Genomic DNA, 24616 nt, shown 5'->3' with positions numbered 1-24616 from the left:
ATATGACATACTGTACAGACAGAGACAGAGACATAGAGGCAATTTAACATTTTCCAGCTTCCGGCTTCATGGGGTATGCTCGATTCCGACCACAGGGGGAGCTGCTGCTTCATCATTCACTCTGACACCAAGTCCTTGATGTACTTCCTCATTCTTCCGCATACTGCTGGACTTTTTAATGCTGTCGTAAATTAGTTAAATTAGCCTCCCCACATAAAGTGGTACCTAAATTTCCTACTCAACAGATGCAACTATCTTTTGGGTTGCTTAGGTCAACAACGAGCTAGGCTATTTAATGGTCTGGTACTCAATCCAACCCAGGCTGGCTTTGAACTGGTTTCGAACTCATGACCTCGCAGTCAGTAGTGATTTATTGCAGCTGGCTAGTAAACAGCTGCGCCACAGCCTGGCTCAGTATTTGAAATCTTTATTTTAACTATTTCTAAACTGGATTCTAGAATTGTTTTTAGACAGCTCTTAGGAGTTTTTAAAGAGTATTTCAAGGTTTCAAAATATTTTTATCTTTGCATATTGTATAGCACTTCAGGACTGGAAGATGATGCAAAAATACTCCAAATAAATAAATATAACTTGTAAAAATTAATACCTTGGCACCCTTGAACATGCTCAACCTTGTCTGCTATTGGCAGCTAAGCAGTATTGTTCCTGGTTAGTTCTTGGAGTCCCACTGCCTGTCAGAGTTCATGGTGTTGCACTAAATGAATGAACTGAGGTTGCCAAAGGTAGGGGATGTATGGCCTTTCAGATGTTCTTGGATTGCAAACCCCACCATCCCTAGTCAAATACAATCCAACAACATATAAATGGCCACATGATCTCCATCTTTGGTAAAGAGTGAGTGAATCAATGACTTGAGGCAACTTTTTCTTCCATGGAGATGAAAACGCAGTTCAGAATTTCTAATTACAGGAACTAATGAAACAGTCATCCTTGGAAACACAGATCTCTTACAAATGCTGATTATAAAAGAAGTAGTTTAAGTAACAAAGCCATTCTTAGATTCCTATGTATCCAATCATCCTAGACTCTTCAAGGGTCTTAAATGATGATGGGGCACTGGTGCCATTTAAGGCTGGAGGTGGTTATATAAAGACCACTGTGAGCAGGAACAAGACACCACAGCCGGTGATAGGAATCTCTACACTCCTGATCTACAAACAAGGAGGCAGCACATTTGCTAGGTAAGAATTCTGCGTGTTTGCTTTTATGTAATCTAGATCTACACTGGGTGGGGTGGGGTTGGGTGGGAGAGAATTTAGACATCTCAGATGGACATTTTTCCTTATGCATATATTTCTTGTTTGCTTGCTGTGCAAAACACTTTTCTGTGTAGCAAAGGGCTAGTGAATCTGAATAGCATTCTGGCTTCTTTTCTAGTCTCTAGTAAAACTTTGCACCGCATTGCCTTCTCAAAAGAGTGTACTGTACAACTCCCATATCTGTGGAGGATACATTCCTGACTTCACATGGAAATGTGAAACTATAGAAATTAGAAATGAATCTCTGGCCCCAGAATACCAAAGATTTGTGTTGGAAAAACTAGAACATGCCTAGAGAGAGCACATTTTGGCAGATGTGGATCAATGAACCATGGATACCAGTCCTGCAGATATGGGGCTTGTACTGCAATAGGTTTAGATACCCAAAAGAAAGAAGGCACATATGAATGCTATTTAAAATTATTGATCAGACAAAGCTTATGAACTAGCAAAAACCTAAGATTCATGGGTTAAAAACCAGGTGTATCTCGAGAAGTCATTCTTTTGTGGAAGCAAATGCACAGATCTTCTATGGGATCTCGCTGAATGGAAGAAACTATCATTATGATAATAATAAAACGATAATCAGAATTCTGCAGCCAAACATATCCTCATCCCATCTGTATCCTATCACAGTCTCATTTCACTTGGTTATAACTGTTAGAGCAAGGATGGGCAAACTGTAACCTTCATGTATTTTTGGACTACATCTTCAGTCAGTTGTAACCAGAATAGCCTATGGCAAAGAAATCAGGGAGTTATGGACCAACAACATTAGAGACACACACTGTTCACCCCTGATAAATCTTTCTCTGCAAAAGTTGATGCCACAGTTAACCAGAGTCTATACAGTACATATATATTTCCCAGATACACATTCACATCTTTTAGAATTGTATTTCTTGGGTTTACAGCCCACTTCATTTTATAATGGGTCTTTATAGCAACTTATAAGTTCTCAATAACAATAAAAGCCATTAAAACAATCATAACATTGGCAGTTAAGCAGAGGCTGGATAGCCACCTATCAATGGTTCCATGTCCTAAATTTTGCTAATTTATTCTTTATTTAAAATATTCATAAAACAGTTTCCTGCCCCCCAGGGCTCCCAAAAGAATGTACAATGAAAGCACAATGCAAAAATCGAAAATGAACTTTATTCAAAAGCAGACAAAAATATTTCTAAAAGTGAAAAGCGTTGCAATTTTTTTCTGTTGCTTGCTGGAAGCTCAGCAGGAATGGAGCCACTTTCCTTGAGAGGCAGTTCTACAAATGAACTGCTGTTATCTTATATTCTTTCCACCTAATTTCTTGTGGTGGTCAGACACAATAGAGTCTGCACTAAAGATGTCAAATTCCAGTCAGATTCATAGGGAGGAGAGAGATTTTCAGATAACATGGTGCCAAGCTCTTTGACAGGAAGCTAAAATACTTAAACCAGTAGTGTCAATGCCATTAACTATGAGGTTTCATCTACATTACATAGTTATATTAGTTTGCAAGTACCTTGATTCTCATGGTTCCATTCTATGGCATCCTATGATTAGTAGTTTAAAGCAGTACTTAGAATTCTCTGGTAATAACTTAAGAAACGCACAAATCCTTTCTAACAAAAATTCTAAATTCCCTAGCAAACTGCTAATTCCAAGAATCCATAGCATGGATTCATGGCAGTGAAAGTGGTATCAAACATGCTATTTATTTATTTGTTTATTTATCGTGTCATAAGCGAACTGGGGGTACAAGTTGTAATGTATTTGAAAACACAAAGTTTTTTTATTAAAAAAAACTTGGCATTGTACTAAATGTCCTTTGACCAGTAGCTGGCCACTTGGAGTGCCTCAGGTGTTGCTATAAGAAGGTCTTCCATTGGGCATGTGGTAGTGCTCAGATTGCATTGTAGTAGGTGGTCTGTGGTTTGCTCTTCTCCACACTAGCATGTCATGGACTCCACTTTGTAGCCCCATTTCTTAAGGTTGACTCTGCATCTTGTGATGTCAGAGTGCAGTCTGTTCAGCACCTTCCAAGTTGCTGTAATATGTAATATCAAACATGCTGTAATATGTAGTCAGTAATGAAGCTATAGAGAAGGGGAAAACAAAATGAAGGCATTGTCCCACCCAAATAAGAATTCTGCACCTTCAAAATGGCATTTTTTGTAATACCCTAGTAACTTAAACTTTCACTTGAAAATCTAGAAATAACAGTTTAGCATCAAAAACAAAAGGGCAGGCAACTGTATCAAGGGAATACATATACAACACATAGAATTCCACCTGTGAACAATTTTCAGTTTTACTCTCTCCAATATGACAAATTTAGAGTCTAAACTGGGGGAAGGGAATTTTTTATTTTGAAGGAGCCATGCCCTCATTTTGCCTCTCCTGTAAGTCCATGCCTATGTATAGTAAAGATAGAGTCACAATATTGTCCCGGACAGCTCTGCTGGGAAACATAGAGAGAACCGTTGCCCATTTCATAACTGCACGGTTGGTTTCATAAAGTAATGCTGTAGGATTCCACATAACTCTGTGACACTTTGTGTTGTGGTTGGGTCCTCTATCTATATGGAGGTAAGGAAACTTTTTTAGCCAAGAAGTCACACTGTGATGTGATAAATTTTCAAGGGACCAATGTTCCTACAGAAAAAAGCAAGGAGCGGAAACAGTAATTTAAAGACACTCCAGGGACCCTGAAATGGTGGCTGGAAACCCAACCACAGATGCCCCCATTCTTGCTTCTGGAATCAGAGGAAAGCTCCTACTATTACCAAAAGCAAGAGATGGCAGAGGGATTTAATTCCAATCAGGATCGTGATAAAGGCAAAGCTGTCCTGCTGCTATGCTGTGGTACCAATTTCCCCCTCCCCATGCTAGAATCAGATATTTGTGAAAGAAAAATCGATAACACAAAGACAATGTTGATCCAGGAGGTGGCTTAGAGACATTTAAATACACAAGAAGCAAGCCTTACTGTGTGGAAACATAATGGCCCCGAATTCTAATACTGCCATGGGTTGGGGAAAACAAAAGAGAAAATGCTCCCTATGCTTCCTTTACTGGCTCCACATTTCCCATTCCCATTCATTTTGTACTGACATGCATGAAGACAAGCGAGGTCAGGGAAAGAGCATCAGACCCCCAAGATGTCCAATTTTGACTTATACTTTTTTCCTGAAATGTTACCAGTGAAGCTAATTCACAACCAGCAAACACACTCTTTGCCAAGGGAGGCACCAGGCTGGAGTGTTAATGTATGAAAGACGTGCCCTGCTTGTAAAATGAGGAAGGGGCATTCACTGCTCTTACGAATCAAACAAAAGAGAAAAATAGGGGCTTTTCCCTGGTAGCAAAGAAAAGCCAAGGTGAGTAAAAACAAAGGGATAGATGTACTGGGTTTGAAGTGCTGCAATGTTCTGCAAAATTATAAATAAATATTTTATAGGAACAGTTGCGTGTGGTAGTCCACATACACACCAGAGAGAGAAACATAAAGAGGGAGAGAGAAGCAGATTGTGTTACATAGATCTGAGCATCGCCCTTTCAATCACAAAAAAGCAACAATACCATACCTGATGGTACAATTGGCTCAAAGCACAATCCATTAATTCACCCTTGGGCTCTGGTCTTTTGCAACAATTTGCTGGCCTGACCGCTGGTCAAAAAAATGTTTGGGATGTTTGGGTTTTTCTTTAATCTAATGCAAAATGGCAGCCTTTTGTCTCTGTTCCTATTCAAGAAGAACTTTTATTTTGATCTTTTAGAAACCATAGGCTTTCAGGTTTCTAATGTGCTGAGAGCTCTGGGTCCATGGAAATGAAGCACAGACAAATGTGCAAGATAATGGAAATTGAGTGCCACAAAATTTGGTTCAAAAATAGCCAGAATAATAGTTCTGAATTGTCAAGCTCTTTAGAAAAATGAAAACACAGCAGCAGAACAGCAAACCAAAATGGGTTTATTTAAGGGCACAATTTGAAACAAATTAAGGCTGTTCAAAATGTTCCAGCGAAGGATGGAAGCACTAATGTAAGGAGAAGGTAATGGGGGTGGTAAGTGATTTACTAATAAAGAGCAAATGCAAAGTGAATTTCAGTAGTGATTTACTACAATCTGCTGTTTTTCAGCGGAAAATGTGATTCAAGGATGCCCTAATTGACAGTAACAAACCATTATGATCTGATTGAAGAAACTGCTGCTTTTCCTCTACTAATTATACAGAGAGTGCAGGTGCAACAAAATTCTTAGCAGACCCAAAAAGAAAGTGGAGCCAGTTACTAGAAATAGCAACTTGATCCCTTACCTCTCCTGTCCTTCCCAATATGTCTCTACTGGCCTAGGGTGCATCTACACTGTAGAATTACTCCACCACTTTAATCACAATGGCCTAATGCTATGAAGTCCTAGGATTCATAGTTTGGTGAGGCATCAATTCCTTTGGCAGAAAAGGTTACAGGTCAAAATTCTCATGATTCCATAGCACTGAGTGATGGCAGCTAAAGTTGTGTCAAACTGCATTAATTCCACAGTATAGATGTATCCTGAGTTCCATCTGCCCATTTCCTTTTACATAGCAACTCTCAAGCAAACCCAAATACATCCACACACATGAAATGTGCTGTTAATTTTAACACCTTGGCTTCAATTTATGGCAGCCTAAACCACCTAAGACACTCTCTTATCATCAGCCTGCTCAGGTCCTGCAGAGCCAGCACTGTGGCTTCCTGATTGAGTCTATCCACCTACAAAACAGTATTCTTTTTTTCCTACTGCCTCCTGCTTTGCCAAACATGACTGTAGTTTGTGAAGAATTATGTCATTCAATGATGTGGCCAAAGTATGACAGCATAAGCTAGGTCATCTTGGCATCTACAGAGAGCTCAGGCTGAATTCGCTCTCGAACCCATTTATTTATCATTTTGGTTGTATATTGTATTTTTTGAGCTCTCCTACAGCACCATACTTCAGATTAGTCGATTCTCTTCCTGTCAGCTTTCTTTACTGTCCAGCTTTCACAGCCATACATGAACATTTAAAATATGGCAGCATGTATGATCCTGAATTTGTAATTCAATTATATAACTTTGCATTTGATTCCCATGATATAGTCAGACAACTATACAGGGGGTTCATGTGGAATTCGCATTAGATAAATCTTTTCATGGTTGTAGTGGAAGGTGACATCATCTCAAATTACCTGTTGCTGCAAATTCTATCTATCTATCTATCTGTGTATCACATACCGGGATGATAGTTAGAATACGAGCAAAACCTTCTAGTTCTCAAGAGCACCCTGTGAATTGACCTCATAATGGATTATGTTGCAAAGAGTCAGATATACATCCAAGATTGATTCAATTTTCTAAGGTAATTTCAGACAGATAAATTGGAGGCTCTTTATTGCTTTAAAATATGATAAAATTGCAGAGGAAAGAAGGTGAAAAATTGCCTTTCGGCATACAACAGGAAAAAAGATACCTATTAAAATGTAAAGCAATGCAGCATGAGCAAAACTCTGTCATATGGTGTTGCTGTGTATTCTCTGCTTATTAAATGAATCTACACGCAATACTGTGCACAACATGGTGTTGTAAGGGGTTTCTGTGCATTTTCTGCTTTTTATATAAACAACTAAGTGAAATTATCAATACACAGTTCAAGAATGGTAGGAAGAGAGGAGAGTACAGAATGGCTAGTGGAGCACATGGCATCCCCTTTGATGAGAGCTGTAGTTGGTCTAGACATGATTAGTTCTACAATCCAGACTATTATTATTATTGCATGAAGTGCTGTACAGGTCTGGGTTTAGATTACAGGTGGCAGGGTAGGACGAAGTTTAGAACATTTAAGAGGAGAAGAGAGGGACTGGGATTCAAAATTGTGAGGTGTAATAAATATTTTCTTAAGACACGTACAAAGAGGGACAAGGAGGGGGGAGAGTTGCTACTCTATGTGGAAAGTGCTCCCCGGAAATTAGTCTTAGAATGAGAGAGGTGACATTTTCTTAGTCTCATTAGGCTTACCTAAAGAATTATTGGGAAGCTATAAAATCCCAACTAGAACAGTACAAAGATTTTTGCAGAGATCTCAGAGGAGGGCAAGTGAACTAATATCCTCTGGGCAAAAACAAGGAATTTAAGAGAGAATAAGCTAATTATAATATCCAGGATCAGGGAGGCCTGAGGGGTTCAAAGCGTGATTTGAGCTAGAGTTCCAGGTTTCATTTCTTTCTGCTTAAAGGATAATAAGCAAAGCCAAGCCAGTATTTTTCAGCAACATTTCACCATGGGGCTCCAAGCACATACAGCAGGGAACTTCTTTTCAGGAATCAGAAAAATATGGAAGCAACAAGCAAGCTGCTACTGCAGAATAAATTGCCTTGAAATCTATGCTATTTTTATAAAGAATTTGGATCAAAAAGCATACCCTTTTCTTAAAACAAAGGAATGACACATACTATGTTGTCCATTTCATTTTCTTGAGAAGCGTTATTAGATACTTTACAATCGCGCAAGTAATCCAATCTTGTTTAACTCAGCTTTCAGCTAGATGTGACATATGCAATTGGAGGCAAAACTCTTTACCCGAAGATACCCATTCACATAAAAAAATAACTAGGATACCTAACGTATACATCTAGTGCTGATAGTTAAGGGAGCCACTTTTGTCATTTTCTTCTAACATGGCAACTGGTTTAAGGATGTGTCTAGTTTCAATCAGTGCTAACTTCTCTCCTGTAATATACCAGATAGACCAATTTAACTAGTATTCCCTTGCATCTGATAGCATGTCAGAAGGGCATTGAATCCACTCTGGGGTTTAGCCCAAATTTGAAAGAAGGCATCCAAAACATCTTCAGTACCTCTAAAATTTGAAGTGAAATCTAGATTGGATTCACTGTCTAATGGACATAGAAGCCATTGGCAACTATTGCCAGCAGTTCCATAGAAAGAATATGTGCTCACAATGATATAAAATGCGTTGCCGAAGGCTTTCATGGCCAGAATCACAGGGTCATTGTGTGTTTTCCGGGCTGTATGGCAATGTTCCAGAAGCATTCTCTCCTGACATGTATCACAACCTCTGAGGATGCCTGCCATAGATGTGGGCGAAACGTCAGGAGAGAATACTTCTGGAACATGGCCATACAGCCCAGAAAACATACAACAACCCGATGATATACAATATTATATCAATAAAAGTAGTTCTGAATACATATAAAGTCTCAAATGAGAGTTTTCCTTGCAAACAAGTTGGAGGGGTCTAGGGAAAGAACAGAGATGGCTGCTTTATCATAAGTTTGCCCAATAGGGCTAATCAATCTACCCATCAGGATTGGAGTGAGAGTCTGGGGATGAACCTGCCTCATTGTCACTGTAACATCTCTCAGCAAGTGAAATCCATCCTCTCTTGAATACAAGGCTATTTAGGGGCTAAAATGGACTAGATCTGCAGCCAGAATTATAACAGTTTGACACTACATGTAGTTTATTGTGGCACCAGAGCTCTCTGACAGAGAAGGCTAAATAACGCACAAAACTACAAACCTCAGAATTCAATGGTATTGAGTCATGGCAGATAAAATTGTAACAAATTGTTGTAATTCCACAATGTGGCTATACCCTAGGTATCCCAAATAGCTTTAACATAGCCAATTGCACCCCCGGAGGTGTCTCCTGCACAATCCATCATATATGCAACTGCCAGATCATGCAAGGCATGAACTGAAGGATTCAGGTTCCAAAATTTCAAACTGAAGTCCATTCACATCCCTAGCATATGCTACCATGGATTCCACCCTAAACCATATGCTTGCAAGCACTTCAAAAGTTACTTCTTACAAATGATTTTCCCTTCCATTTGTAGTGTTGCTTTTTTGTGTGTCAGGAGCGACTTGAGAAACTGCAAGTCACTTCTGGTGTGAGAGAATTTACCGTCTGCAAGGACGTTGCCCAGGGGACTCCTGGATGCTTTGATGTTTTTACCATCCTGGTGAGATGCTTCTCTCATGTCCCCACAAGCAGCTGGAGCTGATAGAGGGAGCTCATCCATGCTCTCCCCAGGTTTGATTTGAACCAGCAACCTTCAGGTCAGCAATCCAACCTTCAAGTCAGCAGTCCTGCCAGCACAAGGGTTTAACCCAGTGTGCCACCGGGGGCTCCTGTAGTGTTGCATTACAGTAATGCATTGCCCTCACTAACTGCAACACTTGGGGGTAGGTAACATGTTGCTTTACACATTTCTCAGCATTATGGTTGGTGACAGAATGTCAAAATGCTTCTAAAATGTCTTTAGGTGATATTTAAATCCCACAATGCAGTGTGTATTCCCTCGAACATGTTACTACCAAAGTCTATACAAAACATATACTATCTACTAAATTAATAGCCTTCCTCGAGGAAGGAAGCAATTTAGAATGAAAAAGCAGAAAAGTAAGAAAACGACTGAGAACTTTTAGCCAAATAAATCTAGAGATAGACTTTGTTCTCCCTCAGTGCTTTGTCAGTGAAAAACTGGTGATTTCCCTCACTGCTGCTTGTCAAAGCTAACATAAATTTGTTTTTGCAGCTACCTTGAAGCCTCTCCTCTGGTGATCTTAAACCACTGGTTTATCTCATAACTTTTCCTCCTCTGTATTTATCTATCAGTTTCTTCATCAAGCCACCCATCATTAGAAGTAGTATTAATAGGCACCTGTATTCATTTCATTATTACGTCATTTTATAGCACATGTGCAATTACATAGCAGTAACCTGGATTTAGATCTTACATTGGTTCTTCAGGATCTCACACACGTGCAATGAGGGGGTGGCTGGAGTGCACCCATGGGCCACGCATCCCTATCAGTCACATCCCCTGGTAGCCACATATGTCACATTAATGAGGAAAGAAATGCAGGTATTGGCATCAAGTGACTTCCTTTCTATATCTTTTTTGCATGAAGAAAACCTAATAAGGCAGTGGTAACAATGGTAAAGCAAACTCTGATAGTCGTTCAAACAGGAAGGGGTCCCCCAATATCTCTCTGAAGAAAGATCAAAAGATGAGCTTTGGGGGTCTTTCTTGACTCCATGATTGTTGTTTCTCTTATAACTTTTCTGAATTATTGTGAAAAACACCAAAGGAGGCAAAGACAAAACAAACTGATTGCTAGTTGTTGGAACAAAGGAGGAGTGTCCCAGTCTCAGGATGCCATGGATATAGCACAACCAGGCTGCTGTAAGGCCTTTGACAAGGTCTCTACGATTTTTTAGCAAATAAGATAAGAAAATGGGGACAGAGCAATGGTACTATTAGGTGGATTTGTAAGTGGTTGACCAACCAAATCGATAGGATGCTCACAAATGGCTCCTCTTCATCCTGGAGAAGTGAGTAATGGAGTGCCTACCTATGAGCTTCTGTCCTGGGCTTCATGCTAAGAAAACTAACAAAATTAACTTCAGCAGGAAGAAATGTAAGACAAAAAAATGAACTGTACAGAAATAGGATGAGTGACACCTGGCTTGACAACAATACATGTGTGAGAGATCTAGGAGTCTTAGGCTGGATCTACACTCCCATATAATCCAGTTTCAGAATGCAGATTAACTGCTTTAAACTGGATATAATCCAAGTTAATGCAGTTCATCTGCATTATGAAACTTGATTATATGACAGTGTAGACCACAAGCTGAATATGAGTCAAGAGTGTGGTGCAGCAGCTAAAAAAGTTAATGCAATTCTAGGCTGCATCAATATATATAGTATAGTGTCTATATCAAAGAAAGTAATAGTACCACTCTGTTCTGCCTTCACACCTGATCCAGGGCCCTCCCAGACAGGCCCTATATCCAAGGATCTGATCCCAGGTTTTCTGCTTTAAACTGAGTCCGCACTGCCAGATAACCTGGGATAAACATAAAACCCCAGCAATTATTTCAGAAGATTTTAAAACTCATTGATTTGTAACAAAGGGAAACTAGGATAAGTTTCTAGATTCCTCACAGGTATGTGTATAGAGCCCCCGGTGGCACAGTGGATTAAACCCTTGTGCCGGCAGGACTGATAACTTGAAGGTTGGGTTGCTAACCTGAAGGTTGCCTGTTCAAATCCAACCCAGGGAGAGCATGGATGAGCTCCCTCTGTCAGCTCCAACTCCATGTGGAGACATGAGAAAAGCCTCCCACAAAGATGGTAAAAACATACCTTAGGCAACGACCTTGCAAATGGCCAATTCCCTCACACCAGGAGTGACTTGCAGTTTCTCAAGTTGCTCCTGACACACACACACACAAACAGATCTGTGTACAGCCACATAGCTCTTCATATATAGGTCTCTGTGTTGTTCTGTATTTGGGCACTGTTGCCAGTATTTAGATAAACTATAATTCCAGTACTAAATGGTAGTTGAAGTTACATATCTACCACAGAAGCTTCTTGGGCCCCGTTGTGCTCCTCCATCCAATCAAAACAGTGGAGACAGTTTAGCATTTCTTGCACTAACATTATCATTGCAGGACCTTGCATTGTTTGAGGGATGCCCTGTAACACTTCACTGGATAGGCATGCATCAAGTTCTATAGGTGCAATAGGAACTGACCGTTTCAGGCACAGCAAATTAATGTACCAGCAAAAACATAGAATGCAAAAATGCCATCAAATTCACTCTATTACCACCATATAAGTGACATCATCATGCTCAGTTCCTTTTGAGTCTCTCATGCCTCAATACATCTGAACAATAAATGTGCCAGTAGAATTAGTTTTTTAGGTGCTAAACAATATTGGTTTCAGATTGTGCCCAGTTTTATTGGTACATAAAGGTTTGGTTTAGAACTAAATCTGACCCAAGAGTATTACTTGAATAATGCCAAAAGCACTTTTAAAAAAAATTAATTAAGTCTCAGGATAAAAATGAGCAAGGCTTCTAAGTACTTGGACCATGCTTCATTAAATTTACTCAAGAAAGAGCATTTAATAATTAAAAGGATTCTTGAATGTTGACATAAATCCTCCCTGTGATGTGGTATTGCTGTCCACTCAAGTTGAAAACGGGTTTACAGCAAAGCCTTAGAGCTGGGCTCCCATACAGCAGGAATGACAAAACATATCCTTAGTTCTGAACAACTGATCAAGCTTTATTAGGAAGCTGAGCACACCAATGGGAATTGACTAGATGAGCTTATTAGGTCTCTGATAAGATTAGGGACTATGACACAGCTTTCTGATTTCCCCCTTCACCCCTATCTATGAAGCTTATGGAGGAAAGGGAAAAGCGAAAGTCATCCTCATCCTTATAACAAAAGTAAAGCAATCTGTTTTCCTGCCAAAACCAACAGACTGTTTTCATCAGGGGATGGATAGTAAGGAAGAGGAAAAATGCAAAATGCTTCTGCACATTCCCAAATTTAAATCAACAGATTTCATAATTCAGCTATAAATCTGCAATGGAGATGAAGAGCATTATTGAAGTAATTGTTACAAATAGTGCTATAATAAACCAATGGTACCAGTCAACAGTTAGGAAGGGAAATTTACCAAGATCCCTTGTGTTTTATAGCAGCTGAAAAAATGGGGTGTAATAGCTAAAGAAGGAAACACTGCCAAAGTCCCAACACTCTTGTTTCTGTTCAAGTGGAATAACATATTTTATATGGATTCCCTCATTTCTCTTTTCCATGAAAAGAGGTTTTCCATAAACTAGAGTTCTCTGCCTCCCTAGTTTAGCAAGTAATGGTTTACCTTGCCAAATGATAGACCTAATGGCCTGTACTTTCCACTAAGCAAGCACGGGTAAGCATGTTACTTTGAAAAAGGTTTACAGTTCTGGCTTGGAGACCAAGCACAAAACTTGGTTTGCTGATTCAAACAGAATGGTAAACCATGGTTTGCTTGAATTTAAAAAAATGGGAAAGGAGGTTGAAACATGCAAATGAGAAATGGAGATGAAAGGTTAACACATGGAAACCCAAGACTGGCCAAACCACAGTTTGCCATTACGCATGATTCAGCTCAATCTAGGCATTTTTTTTATTCTGAACACTGGCATTTCAAATCAGTCCCACGAAAAAATAGCAGGAATTCCTTGATAAGAAGCTCCATAACTTCTAGACCTCTTTCTCTGAACAGCAGTCTGCCCGTCTTTATCCAACTTCCCCTGAATACAGAGGAAACCTTTGGATGTTCTACTTGAGCCGTGTAAGGCAGTGTGGTAAAGTAGTTGAGCTCTGAACTATGGCTCTGGAGACCATCCCTACTTAGCCATAGAAACCTACTGGATAACCTTGGGCATGTCACCCTCTCTCAACCTCAGAGGAACACCATGGCAAGCCTTCACAAACAAATCTTGTCAAGAAAATGTCATCATAGGGTCGCCATAGTTGAAAATGACTTGAAGGCACACAACAATTTGAGTATACAAGTGATGTTTAATAGGGATAGTCTAATTTGACATTTCACATGGAATGAAGGATCAGCGGTTCAAAGAGCTACTTTGTTGGACTATAACTCCTATAATCCATTTCCAATCTTTAAAAGACCACCCTAGATTCTTCTGCAATTTTTTATCTACTGGGGCTCTAGCATAGTGAAAAGATGCTTCTTCAGAAGAATACTTAATGTAGAAAGAGGTCCCTAGAGAATTAAAGATACTAACAATTGGAATTTTTGACTGTAACTCTAGATCTCCACTCAGAGACGTTTGTTTTAATACTCTTAAAAAGGAAGACATGCCAGAAGGTCATTCTTGTTTGTACAAAAGCATTGAGTATCATTGGCTATATGGGTTAAAAAAAGAAACAGTTCCCTACTTAGAACATGAAAAGCATTTTGTAAATAGAGCAAAATAGGATGTGATGCCTGATGATTAATAAGCACTTACTTGTTATTCAGCTAGTCAGCTAAAAGCATTGACATATGCAATTTACTGACTAAACTGCACACCTCTTGAAACTTCAACAGTGTGACTTCAGATCTTTGCTTACTGTAACCGAGATGCTCACATAGGACAATAAAGAAGCAAAGAAGGAATGCTTCTATACACTTGCACTACACACAACCTGACATTGCTCTTTTCAGCAGTCATTACAGTAACCATTTGTAAGAAGGATAGTAGAAGAAAGAGAACTGAGGTTTGAATTGTCCTGAGAATATTATTGCTGCAAACAGTAGCACAACATTGCTTCAAATGTCAAATGCTATCCTTCCTTGATCTAGTACTGTGCAGATGGGGTTATGAAAACAGATATAGCTTCTTACCAAGCCATTAATGGAAAAGATGTGCTTGGTCCTTATGGGAGAGAATGGCAAGGACTCAGGTTCTGAACGACTGGAGACCTAGAGGAGAGCACAACTGAGAAATAACCTAAATTCAGAGGGGGGGATCACTGTGCTATAACCCAGTATTCACATATTTGTGGCAGCTTTTTTATTTCAGTAGCCAGCAGTGAGATTCCAACACCCCACTCTAATAAAATTGTCAGCTAATCCTTAACTATTACAGTAATTTCTGATTTATGGATTCTCACAGTAAAAATGTATAAACTTCAGACTGAAAAACAAACTACCCTATACAAGTATGCATAAGTCATGACATTTTAGTCAAAACATCAAACCACCAAGGGCAGCTGAGCCCATGATGCAGCATTGGTGCTTTCCCTCTTGCAGAACAATCCTCGATTTATCCATGAATCATATCAAAGTCAGACATTTTGACCCCAAAATCTGCCTTCGACTTATACATGAAGTCAACTTATAGATGACAATAAACAGTAAAATTTCAGAATAATAGATAATTTAATGTAACATTCCTATTTTATCTTTTGTGTTTTTCTCATGCTCCAGGATGGTCCCAAGAAAAGTGATGGCAGCCCTTCTGGTCCTGTACACGGTAGCCATGCTGGCTGAACAGAGCGAAGGCTACACTGCCTTTTTTACTCGGGAAGATTTCAGAAAAATGCAGGTATGAATAAGCAGGGCAACCATGACTAAGAAGACCCATAGTTTAGAACAGCACAGACTGTATGTAAAAATTCCCAAGCTGAATCCTAAGGTAGGGTTGGAAGGTGGGAGTAGAGGTCTGCCCTGAAACTCCGAGAAGGCTGCTACCAGCCAGTTTAAACAATTTTGAGCTATTAATAAATAGAGATGCTTAAAAAACAAATAAATGAAAACAAGGAGATAGAAGGTGTTCGGGCAGCAGGAAAAGAATATAAGATTCGCGCCTTCGCCGATGATATTGTTCTGACTCTGGAAAACCCCAATGACTCAAAGGAAAAATTAATTAATACCCTAACAAACTTCTCAGAATTAGCTGGGTTAAAAGTAAACAAAGAGAAAAGTCAATTTTTAACAAAGAACCTCACAGAATCAGAAAAACAAGAACTAAAAGAAAACACAGAATATAATATTGTACAGAAAGCCAAATACTTAGGAATATACATCACAAAGAAAAATTCAGAACTATTCAAAAATAATTATGAAAAGGTGTGGAGAGAGATAAAGAAAGAACTAACGGAATGGGATAAACGAGGGCTCTCCCTATTAGGGAGGATATCATCTATCAAAATGACAACACTGCCAAAAATGTTATTTTTGTTTCAAAACATACCAATTATTAACAACGAAAAAATCTTCAAAATTTGGCAAAAAGACATCTCAAAATTTATTTGGGCTGGGGAAAAACCAAGAGTAAAAATGAAAATACTTAATGATGATAAAACAAGAGGCGGCTTATCCCTTCCAAATTTACAACTCTACTTTCATGCATGCTGTCTGGACTGGATTAAAGAATGGGTGACCCTAGAAGACAATGAGCTATTAGATTTAGAAGGTATAAATCTCCCTTTTGGATGGCATGCATATTTAGATATACAAAAGGCCAAACCAACAGGCATATTTAATTATCATTACATACGAAGACCAATTCTAAACACCTGGAACAGATACAAAAAAAGAATATATACAAAGACACCAGAGTGGATGTCCCCACATGAGGCATACTACAAAAGGGAGAACATCTTACAAGGGAAATGGTTAACCTACAGGGAATTGGTCCATATTAATTTGGAAAACTCAGAAATGAAATCCCTAGAAGAACTGAACCAATCAGGCCTTAAATGTAACTGGCTTTTATATAGACAACTGTGTGAGAAATTTAAAGAACAACTCAAAACCTCAGGTTTCCAGACTGCAAAAACATGGTTTGATGTGGCGATGTTCCAAAAACCAAAAGGACTTATATCTTATATATACAAAAACCTACTGACTTGGCACACAGAAGAGGAAGTAGTAAAGGACTCAATGGTTAGATGGGCTCAAAACATCGGCCAAGAGATAAAAATGGTCCAATGGGAAAAAACATGGAATAGAAGAATGAAATACACGGCATGTCAAAACCTAAAAGAAAACATTTACAAAATGCACTTGCGGTGGTATCTCCCTCCAGAGAGATTAGCGAAGATGTACAACTGCACCGATAAATGCTGGAAATGTGGGAAAGAAAAAGGCACATTTTACCACCTGTGGTGGTCATGCAACAAAGTAAACAGCTATTGGAAACAGATTCATGCACATCTAGAAAAGATATTAAATACAAATTTTAAAATGACACCACAAATGTACCTTTTGAACATGCCCGAAGAAGAATTGGAAAGGAAATATGGAAGAATTTTGTTTACGTGACAGTGGCAGCTCGGATAGTATACGCTAGATACTGGAAAACCCCTAAGGTCCCTCCCTTAGCAGAACTGGAACAATATACTATAGAGTTGCTGATGATGGACAAAATAACAATGCACTTAAGAGGAGAACCTTTAGAGAACTTTGTTAAGGAATGGCAACCAATGATCCAACATTTCAATGTAAAATTAATCTAAAAATATACATAGAGGAAGCTAATAGACTGAAGGCAAGGAGGAAACGGATATAAATTTGGAACTTATAATATCACTATATATACTATACAAATAGAAGCCTGTGACCCCTTATTGTAAATATATTGTCTGAGAAATGATTATGAAAGACTATAGATGAAAGTATTGCACTGTATGCAACCAACACTCGCAATGTATGTATATTTGAATGAATGAAAATAAATGATTTCATTGCCTGACTCATTGTAAACCATTGTCTTGTGCTCATTTGACAATATTTAAAGGGGTGCAGGGAAATAATACATGCTCACCATTTTGCCATAGTATTTCCACTTCCTATTGTAGCAGTTTACATTTCTTTGAGCCCTTGACTACAGAAATGCACTACCAGCTGAGGGTGGAATATATAGATCAATTTTAGTTCTGTTTTGAAATTAATGAACTGGATTCATATTCTACCCTTGAAATTCTCCTTAAGTATCCTATCCTATTTCATCATGACTTGTAATAGTTTAGTTCTCAGAGGCATTGAATTCAGCCTCCAAGAAAGCTGTCATATTATGCAAATCCACCCAAAATTAAAGCTAAGACTGCAGTCTTATGCACTGTGTAATCAGTCCTAAGAGCCTCAGTGAACCTACTTTTGAGTAAATGTACATGGGATTTGGCTAAAGGGGGAGCTTTTATTTAGATTTTGTTGAACACCATCTTATGATTAGTTGGCTTTCCCTATCACTTTCATGTTTTTATTTGAAATGGAAACATTGCCATCCATGCACTTCTATTTATAACCAACCTAAAGGTGGCATTCTCAACCAGACTTTGGAAAAGTTACATTTGGAGACTACAACTCCAGGAGGCCAAGGTCTAACTGGGGAGTTACTGGAATTGTAACCCAAAGAGTACCCTTTTCAAGCTCTTGTCTCAATTATATCTTGTTGTGTGGCTGTAGGAGAATGAGAAGAACAAGGCACAGAGGAAATCCCTGAATCTGCAGCAGCGATCAGAACCAAATGAGTTTCCTGAATTTTTAGAAGATGAAGGGCAGATCATCAAGGTATTTTGTCCTCTGGATTATGCAAACCAGATAAACAGATATTTATGGGCAGTTCTTTTCACACAATGATCAAAGAATCAAAATGATCTGCATATTAACTATTCATGCAAAGCCAGCATAACTATAATTCTCTTTCCATTCAATTTTTGCTTTCATGGGAGGGAGTTACATCATTACAACTTATTTGGGTAGAAACTGCAGAGAGCAATGTTGTGGGCAAAAATTAAGAAGAAGCCACTGGTGGCTGGTGGCTGCCATGCTATGTAGGGAATGCTCTCTGGGTTTTAGAACAGATTTTGAAGGAGGTATCCAAAGTTCTGAAGCTGTCTAAAATAGGTTTGATCCTCAAAATAGCCCCTTTAAATATCAGGCTGAAACCCAGAGTTGATTCACCATTCCACTGACACAGAAGCCACCAACTGCTACTAGGTGTTATCACCTTATCAGTGTTAACTTTTAGTAGTAGAACCAACTATCTTGAAAGGTGAAGAATTCATCCTCTCGGGAGACAAGGAAAAACAGGAGAGCTACCTGTGAAAGATACTATAGTTTTATCCTGCAATGCAGTTTGCACTGGCCAGGAAGTTTGTCTCGATCATGAGGCTGTTCCAATTCTGTGGTTCTATCGTTTTTTCACTACCTTCTTCTGTAGTTAGCCAGGTGGTGTCTTACATAACTGAAGGCTTCATATAGGGAAAAAGTCTATTTGATACAAATCTTGATACTCCAATGAATCAATCATCAATCAATCAATGAATCATCATCAAGGCGGAATTACTACAGCTGAATGAAGGGGAGGTTATCAAAAATCACTAGTCAAATATGAGTATTCATTTTATCTCATTCAAATTCAGGTCTCTGGGAATATTCATATGAAGTTCAATTTCAATTCATTTGACTCTTACTTTTAGCATTGATGAGTTCAGTATTAAACAAAATTAATGATAGAGAAAATCTACTTGTTCACTTAAAATGATACTAAACATTCTAATTGAAACAGGAACAAAATGTTCTCTAGAGCCTGCAAAATACTGAATCATCAAAAGCATTCTTTCTGTATCTAATGATCAGGTCTAAGTGCCTTTGTCAATGTAGCCAAAATGGCACTATCCACACACAACACAAGAGGGAGGTATCAACAAGCTTCATGAGTATTAATATATATATATATATATATATTTAAAAAAACAAAACTAAGAAAAACCATCAGAAAACCCAGTAAGATTTGTGCAGAGCTTGGAAACATTTTTTTTTTAAAACACACATACACAACTCCAACTCTAGTAACTATGCTGTACTTTGGGACGTTTAGGCCAAAAAGTATTTTCCAAGCTTTGACTAAAATGATATTCTACCGGTATCAGTTAGAATGCTGAATTCACATAAAAGTGTATGTGTACAGCAGAGGAACTAGTCAACCAACGGAACTAATGTTCTGGCTAACCTAAGAATTATATAGTTACAAACACCCTAACCCATACCTCACAACCTCTGAGGATGCCTGCCATAGATGTGGGCGAAACGTCAGGATAGAATACTTCTGGAACATGGCCACACAGCCCGAAAGACATACAACAATTCTGATATCTGTTCCATATAACTACAGTACTGAATTAAAACATATCAGTGAACTTCCACCAACATATTTATTAACTGCGTAATTTGCTTCTTAGCCATTTTTCATTTGCTCCATATTTTGCATTAATGTTGTAATTGGAAGCTTTCAATTATTTTGGCAGAAGTAGCACAGAAGACCTATGCTAAAAAGTAAGAGGGTCTTCAGTTCTATGTCCATTTACGCCCACTACCTATTGTCCCTGCTCCTCTATTCATTTTTTTTTTACTTCCAACATAAGAATTCTGATAAACAAGAATGTTGTCTTGTGTTCAGTGTTCTCTAGGCAGCTATGCAGTTATATAAATTAAGCTTGTTCAGCTACTCAGAAGTTGCTCTAAGACAAGCATGGGCAAACTTCAGCCAGTAGGCTGTTAGGAATTGTGGGAGTTGATGTCCAAAATACCTGGAGGGCTGAAGTTTGTCCATGCCTGCTCTAAAATCATAAATGACTCCATCCATCTTCTTTCAAAAGTCTTGTTCCCAAAAAATCATTGTACCAATATCAACACTGCTTCTTCAAACTCTTCCATCAAGTTTGACTGACTGTCAGAAATGCTCAAAAAACAAAAGATGGTGATCAAATATAAGACTTTTCCTTTTGCATTCAGAACTCTTACATTTCCATTGCAATCATATTTTAAAAGAAATTTCTCTAATTTGGATGAAGTGCTACTTTGTATGGACTCTCTCATCTTGGTTTAATTCAAGGCTTTTGAATCCAGCACAAAGTTCAACAGATTTCAATTGCCATATGTATGTGTCATTGTGTATTGGACAGCAGTCCCATGTTTTAAGAAACCTTATACGTTTTCAAGAGTAACAAAATAAGAAATTGCTGCCACTGATTTTCCAACTGCCCCATCAAAAAATAAACTTAATCCTACCCCACAGGTTACACCATCAAATTGGGTAATCCCTTGTAGCAATAGCAAATGATCCAGGGCTCGTGATCAATCTGTGTGGTGCAGAGTGTGTGTTTCCCTGCTTGTTGATCCCGCTTTTCTTCACAGCTGTCTGCTCCTGTAGAAATTGGGATATATCTGAATTCTAGGCAGCTGGAAAAATACAAAGATGTCCTACAGGAACTCCTAACAGAGATGTTACCCAATACTCAGAATGGTACTGTGTGGATCTCAAATTTTGTTTCTCCTTTTCCTTGGAAGTTCTTTCTGTGCCAATATTCCAGGAATTGTTTTCATATCACGATTATTTTTAAATCACTCATTTTTAAAAGCCACTTAACAACATCATAAATCTTTCTCCCATCTGTACCAGTCACAGGCAACAGAAAAGGCTACCCCAACTCATTGTTAATTTGCACAAGCCTTCCTCATTCACATAGAGGTGTTCAGCCAGAGCTTGGGGCATTACTTTTTGGCCACAGTTTTCATAACTGGTTATGCTGCATAAGGTATTCTGGGAGATGTAGTTTAAAAGGTAGCTTTCCTGAGCTACTTTTCCTGGAGAAGAGACAGGCATGCATACATTTTAATTAAAGCAGGGTTACATGTCTGCACTCTTGGAAAAGTATTGGAAAATGTCATCAATGTACTTCCTATCCAAATGGGGAAGAGAAATTGATAAAGACAAACAAACAAGATTTTTGAGGGAGGGGATAGTCCCATATCTCCAGAAATAACACAATTGAAAACATTTTGGAATTTGTATCCACATAAAAGCAAAGTATGCACAGGCTAATGCAATCTGGAGAAAGCCAATTGCACAATGTCCGTTTTCATCAACTGTTGAGCTGTTTTAATGTACTGCACCTCTAAGGCAATTCTAAGATTTTGCTGTAGTCATAAGACGACTTAACCGGATTACAATACATAATGAATTGAGGCATTTTCTTCAAACTGGCTAATTCAATACTCTTCATATGGGTTACTCCTCATTCTCTCTGAAACTAAAATCAAATTTGGAAATGAATTAAATTATAGGCTTATGAACAGATAATAATGTTGATAACTCTTTCAGATGGCTTATCTTTCAGCCTTGAAATCAAAGGGAGTTTATGTACATTGGGTTGGACATGAATGTTGAACTGCACATTACTGAAGGGAGTGAGACTACTGGAATTCAAGCTATGAAAGAAAATAAGGAAGATGGAACTTGTCTCATTGTTGTACTGAATGTCTTTTAACTATGCTGCAGCAAAATATTCAGGTTGCTCTGCTTGCACAACTGGAGGTAGATATTAGGAGCTGCATGCAGTAATCTCCTGAAAGTGTAATTAATGAAATTTAACATGTAGTTTATCATAATCAGACATGGCAATACCCTAATGAAGGAGCAGGGCCGGCCCCACCATAGAGGCCAGTGACGCCGCCGCCTCGGGCGCAGGTCCCGGGGGGCGCCGTCAGGCTGGGCGGGAGGCGGGGCACCTCTCTGACGGTGCCCCGCCGCCCGACCAGTGCGCCCTGGCCTTGTGGCTCCCTATTTTGCCGCCCGGGAAGGGGAGGAGGGATCCCCTCCTCTCCTCCCCGGGTGGCGAAGCCTCCTTCTTTCGCCGCCCGGGAAGGGAAGGAGGGATCCCCTCCTCCCATCCCCGGGAGGCGAAGCCTCCTTCTTTCGCCGCCCGGGAAGGGGAGGAGGGATCCCCTCTTCTCCTCCCCGGGTGGCGAAGCCTCCTTCTTTCGCCGCCCGGGAAGGGGAGGAGGGATCCCCTCCTCTCCTCCCCGGGTGGCGAAGCCTCCTTCTTTCGCCGCCCGGGAAGGGGAGGAGGGATCCCCTCCTCCCATCCCCGGGCGGCAAAGCCTCCTTCTTTCGCCGCCCGGGAAGGGGAGGAGGGATCCCCTCCTCTCCTCCCCGGGCAGCGAAGCCTCCTCCTTTCGCCGCCCGGGAAGGGGAGGAGGGATCCCCTCCTCTCCTCCCCGGGCGGCGAAGCCTCCTTCTTTTGCCGCCCGGGGAGGGGAGGAGGGATCCCCTCCTCCCCGGGCGGCGAAGCCTCCCTCTTTCCAACCCTGGCCGCGCCTCCCACGCTGCATGGGAGGCGGGGCCAGGGCAAATTGCATGGGAGGCGGGGCCAACCCTGGCCCCACCTCCCACCCAGTGTGGGAGGCGGGGCCAGGGCACGCTGGGTGGGAGGCGGGGCCAGGGCGCAGGAGGCGGAGCCGGCGGGGGGCGCTTTTCAGCACCCCCGTTTAATATTTAAATTTATCTCCGACCGGCCCTGCGAAGGAGAATTATAATCCATCAAATACTAGTAGGCAAATGATGTTTCCTACCACAATATGAAAGTGCAGATGTAACACTAGAATTGCTGCTATAATCTGCTTTATTTCAAGAATTTTGTTGTTGAAACTATTTCAGACTTCTTTCATGTGACAAATTAGAAAGAGGAGCCACAGTATTGATTCACAAACTTACATTTTTGTTGTTTCATCTCTTTGTAGTTAATTCATATTCCAAGAACTAGAAGATGAGAATGGGAGGCTTCCTGCATATTTCTCAGACTCCACTAAATGGATATGCTATCTGTAAGTTGCTGTACTGCAGAAAAGAAGTATTCTTATGCAAGTTAATAAAACATGAAACTTAAATATATGATTAGTTTGTTCAAAGTTCATTTGAAGGGATTTAAAATGACATCCATGATCATAAAAGAAAGATGTCATTGCAAGTCATTCGACATTTGTAAAATAGATTATATCCCATCCAACATCACAATACTCTGCAAAGATAACCACAGTACAGTAATTAAAACTTCCATTCTGTACAAACTTCCCTATCAGGAAGCCCCCTTGCACTCAATCAGGTAAACTACTGACAAGATATCATGATCACTGGTAGACCTTATCCTCCTTACTATTCCCATAGTTTAATATAGTATTATGTTTAGCATGAATTACAGAGCACTTTTAACAAATGGAAAAAGGCAATTGCTTGCTGTTTGCTTGCAGCTGCCTTTGTCTGCAGCACTGGAGAAAGAAAGTGATGCTGGTAGGCAAGATGAGACAGGATCCTGAAGTGTTCTTTGACACTGGACTATTATGAAAATGGAATCTCTACTTCCTTGAATTCTTCTCATGTCATGTTGATACTCTGTACTCGGAAATGAACATCGATGAGATGTCACATGGAAATGCAATACTGTTGGTTTCCGACAAATCATAACTGTCCTAAGGATTCAAAAACATTTGGAAAACAGTCAAAAAAAGGATTCCCAAGTGTTGGGAAACCCCTTAAGAAGAGAATGATAGACAGGGAAGAATCTTCACTGGTTGTGATTTCCACAAGAACTACACAGACCTTTTTTTGCATTAATAATCACTTTCTACATAGAAAACAGGTTTCTTCTGAAAAAAAAGTTCTGAAACACCCAGCCTTCTCTATGCAAGAAACTTATTTTCTGCTCAGAAATGTAGTTTTCTGAACAGGAAAAAAAATTGTGTGCAGAAACATTGTTTTCTATGCAGAACATGCTGTTTACTGCACATGAAACTTGCTTTTTACATTATTTGTTCATGAAACATATTTTATTTATTGTTTTATTTTTACCCCATCTTTTTCTGCTATAAAGACTCAGGTGACTTTTTATAAGCAGAAAACATACTGGGTTGCTGTGAGTTTTCCAGGCTGTATGGCCATGTTCCAGAAACATTATCTCCTGATATTTTACCCACATCTATGGCAGGCATCCTCACAACCTCTGAGGATGTCTGCCATAGATGTGCATGAAACGCCAGGAGAGAATGCTTCTGGAATATGGCTATACAGCTCAGAAAACTCACAGCAACCCAGTGAATCAGGCCATGAAAGCCTTCAACAGCACATAAAACATACTCTCTCTTTTTGGCATAGAGTAAGT

The 24616-nt window shown here is 39.6% G+C and overlaps 1 protein-coding gene across 3 annotated transcripts; it reads left to right on the top strand.

The window, feature by feature from the left end:
• The first annotated feature begins 1077 nt into the window (after positions 1–1077).
• Positions 1078–23352, top strand: mln (motilin). 3 transcript variants are annotated; one of them, XM_062978463.1, is made up of 5 exons: positions 1078–1202; positions 15102–15219; positions 18084–18188; positions 20817–20925; positions 23202–23352. In XM_062978463.1, exons 2-5 carry the CDS (start codon positions 15103–15105, stop codon positions 23222–23224), a joined length of 354 nt encoding a protein of 117 aa, XP_062834533.1. In that variant the 5' UTR covers positions 1078–1202; position 15102; the 3' UTR covers positions 23225–23352. The 3 variants fall into 3 exon arrangements, with proteins under 3 accessions (XP_062834533.1, XP_062834532.1, XP_062834531.1); XM_062978462.1 differs by lacking the exon at positions 23202–23352 and having other exon boundaries at positions 20817–21303; XM_062978461.1 differs by lacking the exons at positions 1078–1202; positions 23202–23352 and adding an exon at positions 4192–4645 and having other exon boundaries at positions 20817–21303.
• Positions 23353–24616: the final 1264 nt, after the last annotated feature.

Source organism: Anolis carolinensis, chromosome 4, assembly GCF_035594765.1.
Source record: "Anolis carolinensis isolate JA03-04 chromosome 4, rAnoCar3.1.pri, whole genome shotgun sequence".
Taxonomy (NCBI): domain Eukaryota; kingdom Metazoa; phylum Chordata; class Lepidosauria; order Squamata; family Dactyloidae; genus Anolis; species Anolis carolinensis.
Note: the sequence above shows the minus strand (reverse complement) of the source record. Positions and strands in the feature narration are given on the sequence as shown.